We start from the raw sequence: 13,522 nt of genomic DNA on the forward strand, positions 1-13,522 counted from the left end.
CAGCCTAGTCTGGGTCAAATACCACTTCTAACACAGATTGCATATGCATTCTTTGTGGTACACCTAGAAGACTTGTGCATGGGGACCATATGCACCCCAGGTTTAATCTTCTGACCGCCCAGGTCTACCTCCCGCTTGGACATGTATTATCATTTTTCAGAGGGATCAAAGTGTTCAGTAATTTACATAGAGTGGAGATCTTAGATTGTCGCAATTGGAAGGCGAGTTCCAGTGGATTATGGGTTTAATGAGTATGGTTTTAACCCTAGGGTTCGTAACTCGATGTCTGAGCTGTATACACTGGAATCTGTCCATCTCCTTCAACTGAAATTTTAAATTCCAGGAATGTCGAGGGCATCCTGCCTTGGAAACGTTGTTGCAGGCTCTCAACTACCCCCCACTTCCCAACTTGCAAATCTCCCTTTTACCATGGCCGGCTGAAACTCAGGATTGTTTAAAACCGGGGAAAGTGGTCCGAGGCCAACTAGATGCCCCAACGTTTAGTCACCCTATTAGGGTTACGGATAGCATGCAGTAGCAACAGAATTTCCTGAGAGCCATGGAATGAAAAACAGGGGATGCGGGGAGTGAGAGGAAACAGGGAGGATGACTTCTCAATGTTACTCCAGCAGAATGCAGGAATGCGGGAGCAATCTTCACAGCTACATTGTACCTGTAAAAATCAGGTATCCCATAGCCCTTAGTTTCACACTTCTGGTTTTAATTATCTTTGGGATTCTAGCTATTTATGCCCTTCCATATGAATGAGAATATTTTATTTTGCAACCCCTGAAGAGTGGGCTCAGAAATCATCACCGGCCTATTTACCGCAGTAACCCTTCCAGTCCTGGAGATCAGATTCTCCCACACGGCCATGTCCTACTCGAATTACTTAAACTGTTGAATTGGCACATGTCCTCCAGCTTAGCTGGAATCCTAACCCAAAGATAATCAACTGCTTTTCCCCCCACATCTAATAGGGGAAAGTGTGGGTCCTCCCTGGCTATACTCTAGTGATAGGGAGATATGAAGGCCCTTAGGGTTCGTGTAATTAATGGTAAAACACAAGGTCAATTTAAACCCACAAATTTCTTCAAGTAATGCCTCTAATTAGGAAGGGTTATCAGTCAAGGTCAATATGAGGGTGTATGCATAGGGAAAGACCTTATACTCCATCCCCATATGCTTTTTCCCTCTTATTTGCGTGTTTCCCCTGATCTTGCCACCAAGGGTTCGATGGATAAGGCATAGATCAGGGACGATGGTGGGAACCCTTGTCTAGTACCTGCCGCCATTGAGGTTATTGGAGTCAACCTACCGTTAATCTTAATCTGGGTGCTCATATTGCGATAATTCATGAGAACAAAGCCCATGAATATAGGGCCAAAGTTGCTTAATTCAAGGAGTAATTTAATATACTGCCAATTAACTTTGTGGAAGACCTTAAGTGCGTCTAAAGATAATATTCCCAACTCAAGAGCTTTCCTTGTCCCAACTATGAGGTCTAGACATCACCTAATACCGGTCAACGATAAACCCGGTTTGATCGACTTCAATCAAAGAGGACAGGATCCCCGATAGTCGATTAGCCACAATCTTGGGGTATATTTAGCATAAACTTCATTGTTGAGATGCGCCTAAAGGACTTGCAGTTAGAAGGTTCTTTTCGTGGCTTCAAAAATCAATGAGGTCACAGATTATCTAAAAGGGAGCCACGAGTCAAACAAGTTATATTGCCTCATCAGGTGCGGCGACAGTTGGGTGAGGTATGTCTTATAAATATTGCAGAAAGGTAGTCTGGACCAGGCCTTTGATCTATGAGCACTTTAATAACTGCTTGAACTTCTGGAGGTGTAGTATCTCCAGATGAACTCCATTTTGCAGTCTTCCTCAGATATTCCCCTCTATGCCTTTTTTTATCATCCCAAGCACCCAGATATTATTTCGGGTTTTAACTTTGCTAATTTACATGCAAGAATCCAGATGGCCTGGTTTCCTTTGGCATAGTAGAACAGCTTGGTTTTTAGAATAGCTCAGATGACTGTCTGCTTTGACACTGGCTGGTTAATATCTGGGAATAGTGGTATTTAAAGTGACTGGAGAGCTATATGCCTTGCTTAGGAATCTTGCCAACATCCCTCACATGGGTGCGCTGGGTGTTCCAGTAGCTCTTAAAAGACTAACGACCATTATGGCTACAGCTAAAGAACTTCTGCAGTATCACATTACCATTGTCAATCATGAAACAGTTGCCAAAAAACAGCTCCAAAAAATAAAAAACAGAAGAGGCCCTCAACCGGACCATGAAAAACAGAAAGGCCCAGATTACCTCATATGTTCGACTGGCCAGATTCTTTTCATCAGGGATCCAATTGCTGACATATAAGTAGCAGAAGAAATGCCAGATGCTGTGAAGGCCTGCTAGACTACAGCTTACTGCTTGTGACTACTGAAAAGCTCCAGAGGACCTGCAATTAGAGGATTGGCCAAGAGGGAACCTAGTACCAAACAGAGGCCGGCCCTTTCTCCCACTATATTGTTTTTTTACTTGGACTTTCCTTTTCACTACCAGGACCCAAGATAACTATGTGAACCTGTGGAACCCTCATAGTCCACAGCCTTTGAAATCATTTTGATGGTGAAGATTAAATCTGAAAGCAGCTTTTCAGCCTAGACAAGTCGGGTTCTTGAATCAGACAATGGATGCCTTGGAGGCAACACTTACAGCTTAAATTCCTCCTTTCAGGATAACTACAGCAAAACAGCCATATTCCTCTTTCCCATTTAAAAACATTTCTCTCAATAGAAACACATGTAATTTGGTGAAACCATTACCTTCCATTGAATCATTTGAAGACATTTCTTTTGGTTTGTCCTTTTGTTATTTGTTTCTTCAGAATTACAAAATAAAAACGTGGTCTTTAACTTGGACATTGATATCCTAAAAGGGTTGAATATATATTTCTTGTTGATTTTTTTTAACCGGACTGCACCACTTGAACCATGAGTAATTCTTGAGATAGGCCACATTACCTAAAGGAAACCAGTGGTCCTGTAAATGTGCCTTTCAAGACTCTCTCCAGCCGCAAGGGTGATTTTCTTGCAAATCACTAGAGGAATAGCCCTCATTTTCAAACAGTTCTTGTTTAACGGTTGTCTGTAAGACACTGTCAAAACAGGGCAGTCAAAAGAACATTACAGCAAATGCATATTGCACCTAATAACTGGCAAGCTATGCCGACGATTTGCTACTTTTGTTGCATGGTTGTGTAACATTTAAAACCCAATTAAGTTCACAAAAATACTTGAGGTATAGTACTACTGCTGCACTTTAATTTGTTCCATAATGTAAGATCAAGTATATCTTAAAATTGTACCATTGTGAATGTTATTCTGCCTATTCTCAATAAGATGATGTGTTAATCATCTGGAAGATGTTGAACCGTGCTTCAGCTGCGTCAACTAATACAGCTCTACAAAAATGAACATTTATTTTATTTGTTGGTTTGCAAGACGGTTATATGTAGTATTGTGAACAGAATTAAATGGGTGGAACACATATCACTGTAGAAGGCATACTCACTCTAGCGCCAAGAGGCTGGGGATGGAAAAGCTTGCGCACAATGTAGGTTGTAGCGGTTATGCAGAAGAGTATGGTGCCTATGATTTCCTTCCACCAATGAAGAAGCAGGACTGGATCTTTTTTACGGATGTTCTTGTAGTTCGGGTTTTCAAGAATTCCAACAGTTATTTGGGTGCCTCGTTTGCCTCTTTCTCTCTTATAATATGGTAAATAGTAACCATTATCTTCAAGAGCAAAAAGAAAGATGAATTAGACTGCATTGAATTTGTTTACAACTACATAAAAGCTTAAAATGTGAAAAGTACTGTTATGGTTTAGCACTAGTATTTCATGTATTGTCAACAAGTGATTCTGCACAGTTTCATTTATGGTTAAAGCAGGGCAATTTGAAGCCAGAAGACAAAATCTATTTACAAGATGGAGCTCCAAGATTGAAAGAAATTCTCACAAGCCTGGCTTTGCCATTCATCAAACCTTCCATAAAACAAAGATTCTGCTGTAAGGACCATACACTTCGCCAATCATATATAGTCTGCCCGGTTTATAGTCATAAAATCGAATGCAAAAATGTCGAAAGTCAAAAAATGGAAAAAATAATGTCGAAAAAATAAATTGGATTTTTTTAATACGTTTTTTTATTTGAAAGGGGGTTCCCCCCAACCCCCCTTTTTTTACATGCGGAACCACAAAAAAATATATAAATAAAAAAAAAAATCAAGAATTTAATTTTCTTTCCGACATTAAGTTTTTGAATTTATTGTAATTCAACATTTTTTTTTGTTGATATTATGACTGACCACCAGTCTGCCCTCAAGTCCGTCTAGGTTCTACAGATTCTTACCACTTCTGAAAAGACTTCAACAACTGCCTTATTGTCTAACAGCATAGTCTTCAACAAAGAAAATATAGGTTTTGCTAGTATTCAAGAAATACAAGATATTCTGTTATCAGTAGATATTCCCTGGTCTGATGCTGATCATGCAAGTGTAGTACAATTTCAGAGCAAACCCTTCACATTGTGACTTTTTAATAATTCTTCATTATAACATCAATGTTCTTGTTACAAATCATCCTAGAACTGCTAATATTTTTCAAAACCTTGCAACGATCTTTCAATATATTCGGTATGCAAGTGCATCGGAACGTCAATTTTTAATGTGGGCCCAGCAGCCTCACCAACATCATACCCAGATCAAGTGCTAGAAGGCCTATCCTTCCCAAACTTAAAGGTTGCCCTACTTAACGATAAAAACAAGGGTTCTCATCATCAGTGTGAAAAGTCCAAACAAGTGTCTGTCCTCAGTCTCAAAACTAACCTGTCCTGACCCTACTACTAATATTGAACAACTAGGCCAGGAGAATGTCTCCCTTCTCCTGAGGCGAAAAGAGGACTTTCCAATGAAATGTTCCATTTTGAAATAGAATCTTCATATAGGTTTCTGCTATTCTTTTCACCAGTTCATTTGGTTCTCTTATAGGACTTTTCCACTTCCCATTATGTGTCCCCCTTGGTTTCCTCAGGCTTTCCTTGTCAGGGGTATTGACCCCAATCTTCTTCTGCATCTTGTTCCTTTCAAGAGAACAGTCTTTCTTCTTGGATGATTGCTTCTTCCTTTATGAGACGTATTCTTGTGTCTGTGCTCCTTTACTTCTCCCCTGAGATTTGCGTAATTTACCCAGGGATAAGGTTCAGCTTCCTTAGAGTCTCCAGTGCTAGTGGGACGAGTATGAAGAGTCCTGTAGCTATGCCCGCTCTTCTTCTGCATCTTGTTACTACTGGGACAAGCAGGAGTGGTATTGGCACTCATTTTATGGCTTCCGTTACTACTGGCATGAGCAAGTATGAGGGGTCCCGTAGTTGTCCTCACTTCCTGGACTGTGGTCTCAGCTCCGGGTGGATTTCCCTCTCGTCCGCTCTTGGCTACAACATGTCAGGTAAGCTTCACCATTTTGATTTCCTTTTCTCCCTCTCCGGTATCGCTCAGGATTCCCCTAAAAGGGTGGCTTCTGCACAGAGTGTTTTCCTCTCCAACCGTCCCTGTCCACTACCTCTCATGAGCGGGTCCATTCTTGGAAGTTTGTTTGCTCCAGAGCCTCTCGGTAGGCTCTCTCCACAATGGTGCCCCTCGAACACCGGTTCTTCCGGGCATTTGGACGGTAGGGAGCTCTGAGTCGGTCTCCCCATGACTCATTTGAAACTCCTGGGTCTATATCCATTTTGGCTTTGCTCCTCTCACACTTGAGGTCACACTGAGGCTTCCCCAAGTTCCAGCAATGGTCCTAACCCAGACAAAAAGAAAGGTTCTTCCTAACTCCATTCGGTTTCCTCGCCTCGGTGTCCAGCAACTCTTCAGTCTTTCCTACTCATGCGTTTACTCATCTCAATACCAAATAGACATTTATCTTCAGCAGAGGTACTGTATAGATCTTTCTTTATCAGTCTCTTAAGTGAGATCCAAAGGGAGTTCCTTCTCGGAATGGGAGTCCTTATTGACCCCCACCCCCCAAAGTGTGGAGTCTGTCCCTGCAATATCCCGCTTTCTGCCACCCCTATGTGGAATGTTGCATAGCGGGCTCACCACCCTAGTTTTACAAGAAAAGGCTCTCCTTGGGGAGAAGTGACCGAATCCCACGATTCATCACAATACTGAACAGCTACAAATGGTGCAATAACTTGTAAAACTTATAAAGTGCCTGGGCTAACTCGCACATGGAACATGGAAACAGCAGGAAAAAAGCATTCCTAGTGCCCCAGCATAATGGCAAGGCAAAGCAGTCTTCCAAATTCAATCCTTCTGTTAACTACAACCTGAGGTTGTCTTCCCATGTGGGTACATACACTTACTCATAGACCTACTTTCAGCAGCCAAGTGTTTGTGAAGTCACACACAGCCCTTAAACCAAATCAACAAGGCCCTCCCACAGGAGGTACTAAGAAGCAAAATCTGCTTGTGAACCCTGGCCACCCTGTGAAAAAATACTTGACTTTATGTTTTTTTATTAGAGCAATCCAACGTACATGGGGAATTGGGCATATTCGATTTGAAAATACAAAAATGTAAATGGTCAAGAAATTCAAGGCTTCAGTTCATTTTCATTGAAACTAGCCTAATCCAGTACTATCCATCTGGTCTCTCTCATAAGATGCATTTCTTTGTAGACAATATTCAGTTTACAAATAAATTGTTTTTGATCAACTGCAGGTAGGTGTAACCTTTTACATGTTGTCCAAGTTCAAGCAGCACCTGCTTTAATAGCTGGTGCTGCACTGTCAATATTTTCACGAATGAAAGTTAAGAATCTGAACTAATGCAAGAAGACATGTCATGAAAACAAATACAATAACTTTAGTGCCAATGCCTAGGTCTACAGCCACTGACATATTGGCTCTGGCTGAAATTATGCAAACAAAATGTTAGTCACGCTTTCCCTCCCCAAACCGCTTCCCCCAGACTGGACATTTTGGGAAAGGTGCGTTAAAAAATGAAAGTAATTAAGAAATGCAAGGGTACATAAGGAGACTGACGCACAGGTGGCATTTTTGTTGATATAAACCTTTATTGGTCCAGAAAATAAAAGCGTAAACCTAACTTTCCCCAACTCTAAGAGGAGTTTCCCAACTAAAATACGAAGATTTAGGTCAGGATGTCCGTGTAAATCAATAGACCACTGTCCTGTGTCAAAATCCTACTTCTATCCCTTAGACTTAAAACTATACTAAAGGTTGTGCCAATGTTCTTGGTCCAGGAGAATGACTCCCTTCCCCAGATTTCAGTACTTCACAAACGAAAAAGGATTGCTGATTCTTCAACTCTCTACTTCAGAATGGTCGCTATTTCTTTATCCCATGGGGAATGACTTGTGAGTTCAACCACCAGCAGAATGACTCCCTTCTCCTGGCATTCTTTGGCTTTGCTCTCAGTTCACACCACCATGGAGAATGTCTCTCTTCCCCAGCCTTTTTTGTTTTGGCATACCTAGATCACTCTTCTGCCAAGTACTGCCACAAAGGGCCTCATTACGAATCAGGCGTTAAGGGGTTAACGGCGCCGACCCTTAACGCCTGATTACAAGGTCTGTTAGCGCCATGGTGATATTAACGCCTGCTTTTTGCAGGCGTTAAAATCCATGGCGCTAAGGGACCATGGTGCTAATTACGCCACCGTAATTTACGGTGGCGTAATTAGCGCCTTCCCCAAACCCCTTATGCCCTATGGGGCAAAAATGGGAATGGGGAAGGGTAAAATGGGAAATGGGGATTTACCGCCCCACTCACCTTGGAATGGGGCGGTAAATCCGCCATCCACCATGGTGTAAACCTATTTTGTAGTAATAAATACTTGTTATCTTTGCAAACTTGTCTTGGGCTTTTTTTCTGGTGTGAGCGTGCAAGGGTGTGCCGTCATTTGGTGCCCCCGACATGATCCCAGCGACCCCAGCACTGACCGAGGCTTCCAGGCTGCTTCTCGAAAGGGGCAGCGCCCGCCTGCAGCGATCAGTCCCAGACACATTTTACCCAGAGGTGTGCAGGAGCCGTTTAAAAAAATAATTTGCCTGCTCTTTGAAGAGGGGCGGGGTTCCTGAGTGAGTGCAGGCAGTTGTTGGAACCACGTGACTAACGCTCACCTGGTATCCACGGGGACGTCACTCAGCCTGTTCTGACCGCTTACGACCTTGAACCCTTCCCTGGAGTCTACTCGACTGGAGACTGGGCCTGAAACACAGGATTGGTCGAGTTTAACTCCTTATTGTCTCTGTGTGCTTGAATCCCTTCTTCCCTGGGGTCCAACCCTTCCCTTTGATCCACAGCTCACCTTGTTTTCTTGGAAAGTGTGCTCTCTGTCTTGCTTTCAGCGCAGGGGCGCGTTGATTGATGCATGCTCGTTGCTGCCTAGTTACTTCACTGGCAAGAGTCCGACAGGTAAGTATAAAGAGTCTTTTGAACAGTTCTCTAACTTCGTTCCTTTCCTTCCTTAGATGATGGCCGGCATCCGGGGATGGCGACATGCTGCTGAGATGAGTAGCGCTGAAGGTGAGTGAGAGCGCGATGCGCAATGCAACCCTTTCGTATTTGTATTGAACTGAGTTATTTTTCTGTGTCTCTTAGGTGCCGCAACGTTTTCAGCGTGGATGCCGGTTATGAAGAAGAAATGCGGTGAGTAAGCGCAGTATGCGGCGCCTCTAGATGTTTCCACGCTAACCTGGAGTGCCTTTTCCCTCTTGCAGATGGATGAGAAGTTCCAGAGACAGAGTTCCCCCACAGCAGCTGGGATTCAGGTAAGCGTTTGAAGCTCGTACAGTCTTTAAAAATAAGCGAAGATTTACTGAATGCTTAAAAATGCCTTTTTTCTGTTCTTTTCCCTTTTCCTCAGGAAGCGGCGTGCCGGGATGGGAATGACGCCGCCGAAGATGCCCGCAGAACAGAAAGAGTGATGAATGATGGGCAGAAGCACCGCAAGGTAAGGCTGTTCCTAACAGTATTCTTGTTCTTACAGGAGCCGAGCGCAGAAGAAAGATGCAGGCCTACTGGAGACCGATCCGAACACGGTGAGTGTCACGCTGCAGGTGCAGAAAAGGGAAAGCATGTTTCTCAGCCCGAGCGTGGCTTAAATAGTCTCTGGGTATCCCAGGTGCCTCTGGGCTGAACCACACCCAAAAGACTGGCCGCACATGCAGTTCTGGGAACCGAAATATGTGGGGGCATCCATCTTGTCCCCATCAATGCACTATAAGTCCAATCCTCAATGTTATGCTATGGGAGTGAGTGAGTCTGGTGCCACAAGCGCCAAGTCTGACTCCAAGTGGGTCTTTGGAGGGATGGAGAGGCCCTTGAGGGCCATGTAGGTGATCATGGCCTGGCTCCAGCCTGACATCTTGGAGGGCTGGGGACATGAGGAGCAGGAATCAGTGACGGAGGAGTTTGAGTGAATACGCATATGTGAGTATACCCTTGCAAGAGATAACAAGTAGGGGGAAGGGCATATGGGAAAGTGTGGATTTTAAGTGGAGAACAAGGTTGGTTGTGTGGTTTAAGTGTGATTTTTTGTTTTTACTACTATTGGCTGTTTAAGGAGTAGATTACAGAAAGTAAAACAGGAGTGTAGGGAGCCTCCCGAGTGAGAGGAAAAGGTGGTACCTTACATCGTGTAATGGAGGAAAAAGAAATGCATAGGAGCCCACATAATTAGTGGGCTTGGGTACAGTAGTGGTTGCCATTTTAGCTGTTATTCTATCTTATTGTTTTTGTAGTGTAGTGTGGGAGCCCAAGGAGGGGTATTGTGCAAATAGCAACTCGTTTTGAGTGCGTAGAGTGAGAGAGCCGGTGCATGTGAGGGGGAAGGGGAGGGAAAGTAACTTGGGCCGACGGTGAGGAGGGAACAGTGATTTTGTTGGGTCGTGATATCTGCAGCGTGCGCAGCGCGCAATTAGAAATGTGGGGGCGCTCAGCACATGTACATGGCCTTGCCCTTGTACCGGGAGAAGATCGAGAAGTACCACAAACAGTGGGTAACAGAAACACGAGGGGGGATGCCTCGCTCATGGCCAGAGCAGGGCACCCATCATACAGCGTTTCTGGAGCATAGGACTACATTCCTAAACAGTTACAGAACAGAAAGGACATTTTAGACTTATGGAAAATAATTGAGGACATGGAAGACTCCAATCAGGGTGAGACACGGAACATCCATGAAGGGGGCAAACAAGCAGAAGCAGGTGGCACATGGACAGAATACAAAAGGGGTATATCCATTGGCAGTGCTCCCAGCGGCGGGGTACACTTCCCCAACCTATGTGTCCACTCTGGCCACGGTCCCGCCACCCCAAAATATACCCACTCCGACAACCGCTCCACCTCAAGAGTGCGCAGGACAGAGGGAAATAGAAGGGGCACTAGAGTTGGTGCGAGCGGTGCTAGAGAGACTGTAAACATCACAGAGCGAGGCAAAGGGGAGCAGGCTAGTAGAATGGAGAGCAGGGGACATTTTGTTCAGATTGGACAGTACGGCCATTAAGGATGTGCGTATACAATAAGATTTTATTTATAGCTCGCCCATACACAAGTGTTTCAAAGCTCATTATATAGAGAAGAAAGACGACGAATGAGCACGCAGCACTGGGTTACGGAACGGTAAGGTGCGACAGAGGGTTAGGTTGCCATCCCGGTGAAGATGGGTGGAGTACAGTGGATGAGTTTGACCAACAGACTGCAGGTACCCCTTTCCGTAGGTGATCTGAAATGTTCATTAGTGGCGATAGTGGGAGAGCAGGCTGGGGACATATGGATTAAAGCAGGATACACCAAAATAACGTTGGACGATGCGCTGACAGCGCACTGTTCCACAACATCAGAGCACAGGTGTGGGGCACGCTTTGGCCCACATACCCCGACACCCCAGAATTACAGTCAATCATGTAAAACACTATGGGGATGACGAAGACCCCACACAGTTCATTAAGGTTCAGGAGATGTGGAGGACGGAGCTTGAGGAGCAGTGGGAAAGATCAGTTCCTCTTTTCTATTTCGTTATCAAAAGGGGCTTACCAAAAGAGGTGCAAAAACGGCACAACAGTTGCAGGCAAATGAGGGAATTGGTATAGTGGAATCTGGCTAAGATAGCTGTAGACAGGGCGGTGTCCACACATGCACAAACGGAGGCGACAGGGAGTGAGCTGGGGTCTGCGGATGTCCGAATAGTGGTGTATTGGCCAGAAGGAGGAAAATGACAGTGGGGAGGCAGACAGCAGCGCCCCACCCAGGAGTGGCAGCAAGGAGGTCAGCAGCGCAGCAGGGGCAGATTTTGGGGGGGGGTGGAGGGTGCACTGGAGAAATGGGACCGAAAGGGGCGGGTATGGGTTCCTCACAGTGTTGGAACTGTGGGAAGTGGGGACATTTTCTGAGAGAATGTAGAAGCAGGCCAGGGCCCCATTACAACCCATACAATAATTATCACCCACCACCGCAAAATACACAAAAGATAGAGACACCAAGCATGACATCCATACCCTATGAAATACACCAAGCATATACACAGCTCCCACCACGGCACCCGTGGAGCAAGTACAACAGTAGCACCCACAACAAACTATGCCCCAGCACGGAAATGGTAACATGCACACACCGAACAAAGTGCTGAATGGCACCATAGTGCCCTACCATGCAGTGAGCGAGATGGGAACCAACCCTTTCACATTCAGCGGAACAAACACATACCCAGATTAGGACAGCCCACAGAGAGCGCTTGCGTGCCCAGTCCGATCTACGACAGTCTGCCCTGATGAGGAATCCCCCTCCTTCCTTTCCCGCCCCTTTCTGGCCAGCCTCTTGGCCCTCTTCCTGATCCCACCTGCGAGGCTAAAGACCTCGGGTCATCTACTCCACACTCTCCTTCTCTCCTCACATCTCTAAAAAGTCATACTCCCAGCTGCACCTCCTCAGAGGTATTCTTCCTTTCCTCACCTTCCCCCAGAAGCTCACCGTTTCCAGAGCTCTGGTTCTCTCTAGGCTGGACTATTGTAACAGCCTCTTTCTAAATCTGCCTGCCTCTACTCTCCGCCCTCTGCAACTCATCCAGAACAGGACTGCGAGTCTTGTCCTTGGCCTCAAGCCCAGGGATCGTATCTCTCCAGGACTGACATTTCTGCACTGGCTCCCAGTGGCTGCAAGGATTAAGTGTAAAACCTTCACATGGCAAGAGAATAATACCGGACTGCATTGCCTCTGTGCGCCCCACTCACGACAGTAAAAGAAATGCAAAATTTCCTAGGGTTGTGCAATTACTGCAGGGCATGGATACTCGATTCCGCAGCATACATGAGGTCGCTCTTACAGGGCCTCAAGGAAGCACAAAAAACTGACAACAAAATAGTATGGATTGAAGAAATGTTAAAGAATTGTAATGAACTCAAAAAGGCGATTTCGACCGCCCCTGTGTTAGCAACCCATGATTATACACAGGAATTCTACTTATTCTCACACTATAATGGGCAACTCATGATTGCCGTAGTAACACAGAAAAGCACAATGGGTCACAAGCCATGGCACGTTGGATTCAGTGATGCAAGGGCAGTTCACTTGCAGCTGCAGCATTTGCTATCGAGAAAAGTTCCTCAATTGTGATGGGCTGTTCAATTATGCTCTACGTGGAACATGCCGTCTTTGCCATTTTGGAAATATTGAAATCTACCCAGACTTTGCACCATCTGCTTATGAGATCATTCTCTCCAGCTCAAATATACACATTGCACAATGTAAGACCGTGAAACCTGTGACATTTATAACAGAAATGGGCACCGAGGAGGATTTGGCCAGACACGACTAACATACGAAGGAGTAGGATGACATTCCTAAAGTAAAAGATAAGCCACTCAGGGGGAGGGTATGGGGGCATTTTGTTGATGGGTCAGAGACAATTGGCCAGGACACGGGTCTCAGACATACTGGCACATCAGTGGTGCGCCTAGTGGACAGTGAATACGAGACATTGATTCTAAAAAGACTGCCAATGCACTATTCAGCGCAGGCAGCAGAGCTCATTGCACTCAATGAAGTGCTGCAATCATCGCAAGGATGTCACATGACCATTTATTCTGATTCAGCATACATCACTACAACAGTGTATGTCGGCCTTTCAAGATGGAAAAGGAGGGGCTTTAGGACGACGGATGGGTCCACAGTACAGCATGCAGAGTTACTAGATAACCTAATTTTTGCACTCACTGCCCAGTGGCAGTCATTAAATGTACCGCCCATACAAACAACACTGACTAAGCGTCACTCAGAAATGCTGCAGCAGACACCGCGCCTTAAACAGCAGCCTATCTCCCAGGACCAATAAAGGTGGAATATGTTGTCACAGCCCCCGCCACTGACCAGCACCTGTCTCGTACAGTGCCGTGCCCATAACACAAATTGCTGAATTACAAGGCAGGGCCCCAGAA

The 13,522-nt window shown here is 45.2% G+C and overlaps 1 protein-coding gene across 4 annotated transcripts in view; it reads right to left on the reverse strand.

Moving 5' to 3' along the window:
* Positions 1-13,522, reverse strand: part of EIF2AK3 (eukaryotic translation initiation factor 2 alpha kinase 3) — a 394,300-nt gene that overhangs the window by 159,067 nt on the left and 221,711 nt on the right. For all 4 annotated transcript variants that reach the window (XM_069632207.1, XM_069632205.1, XM_069632206.1 and 1 more), the window contains one exon: positions 3,584-3,807. In XM_069632207.1, coding sequence (XP_069488308.1) covers positions 3,584-3,807 — 224 coding nt within the window. The remainder of the gene's footprint in view (positions 1-3,583; positions 3,808-13,522) is intronic.

This window comes from Ambystoma mexicanum, chromosome 6q, assembly GCF_040938575.1.
Source record: "Ambystoma mexicanum isolate Mex_15411 chromosome 6q, UKY_AmexF1_1, whole genome shotgun sequence".
Lineage (NCBI taxonomy): Eukaryota > Metazoa > Chordata > Amphibia > Caudata > Ambystomatidae > Ambystoma > Ambystoma mexicanum.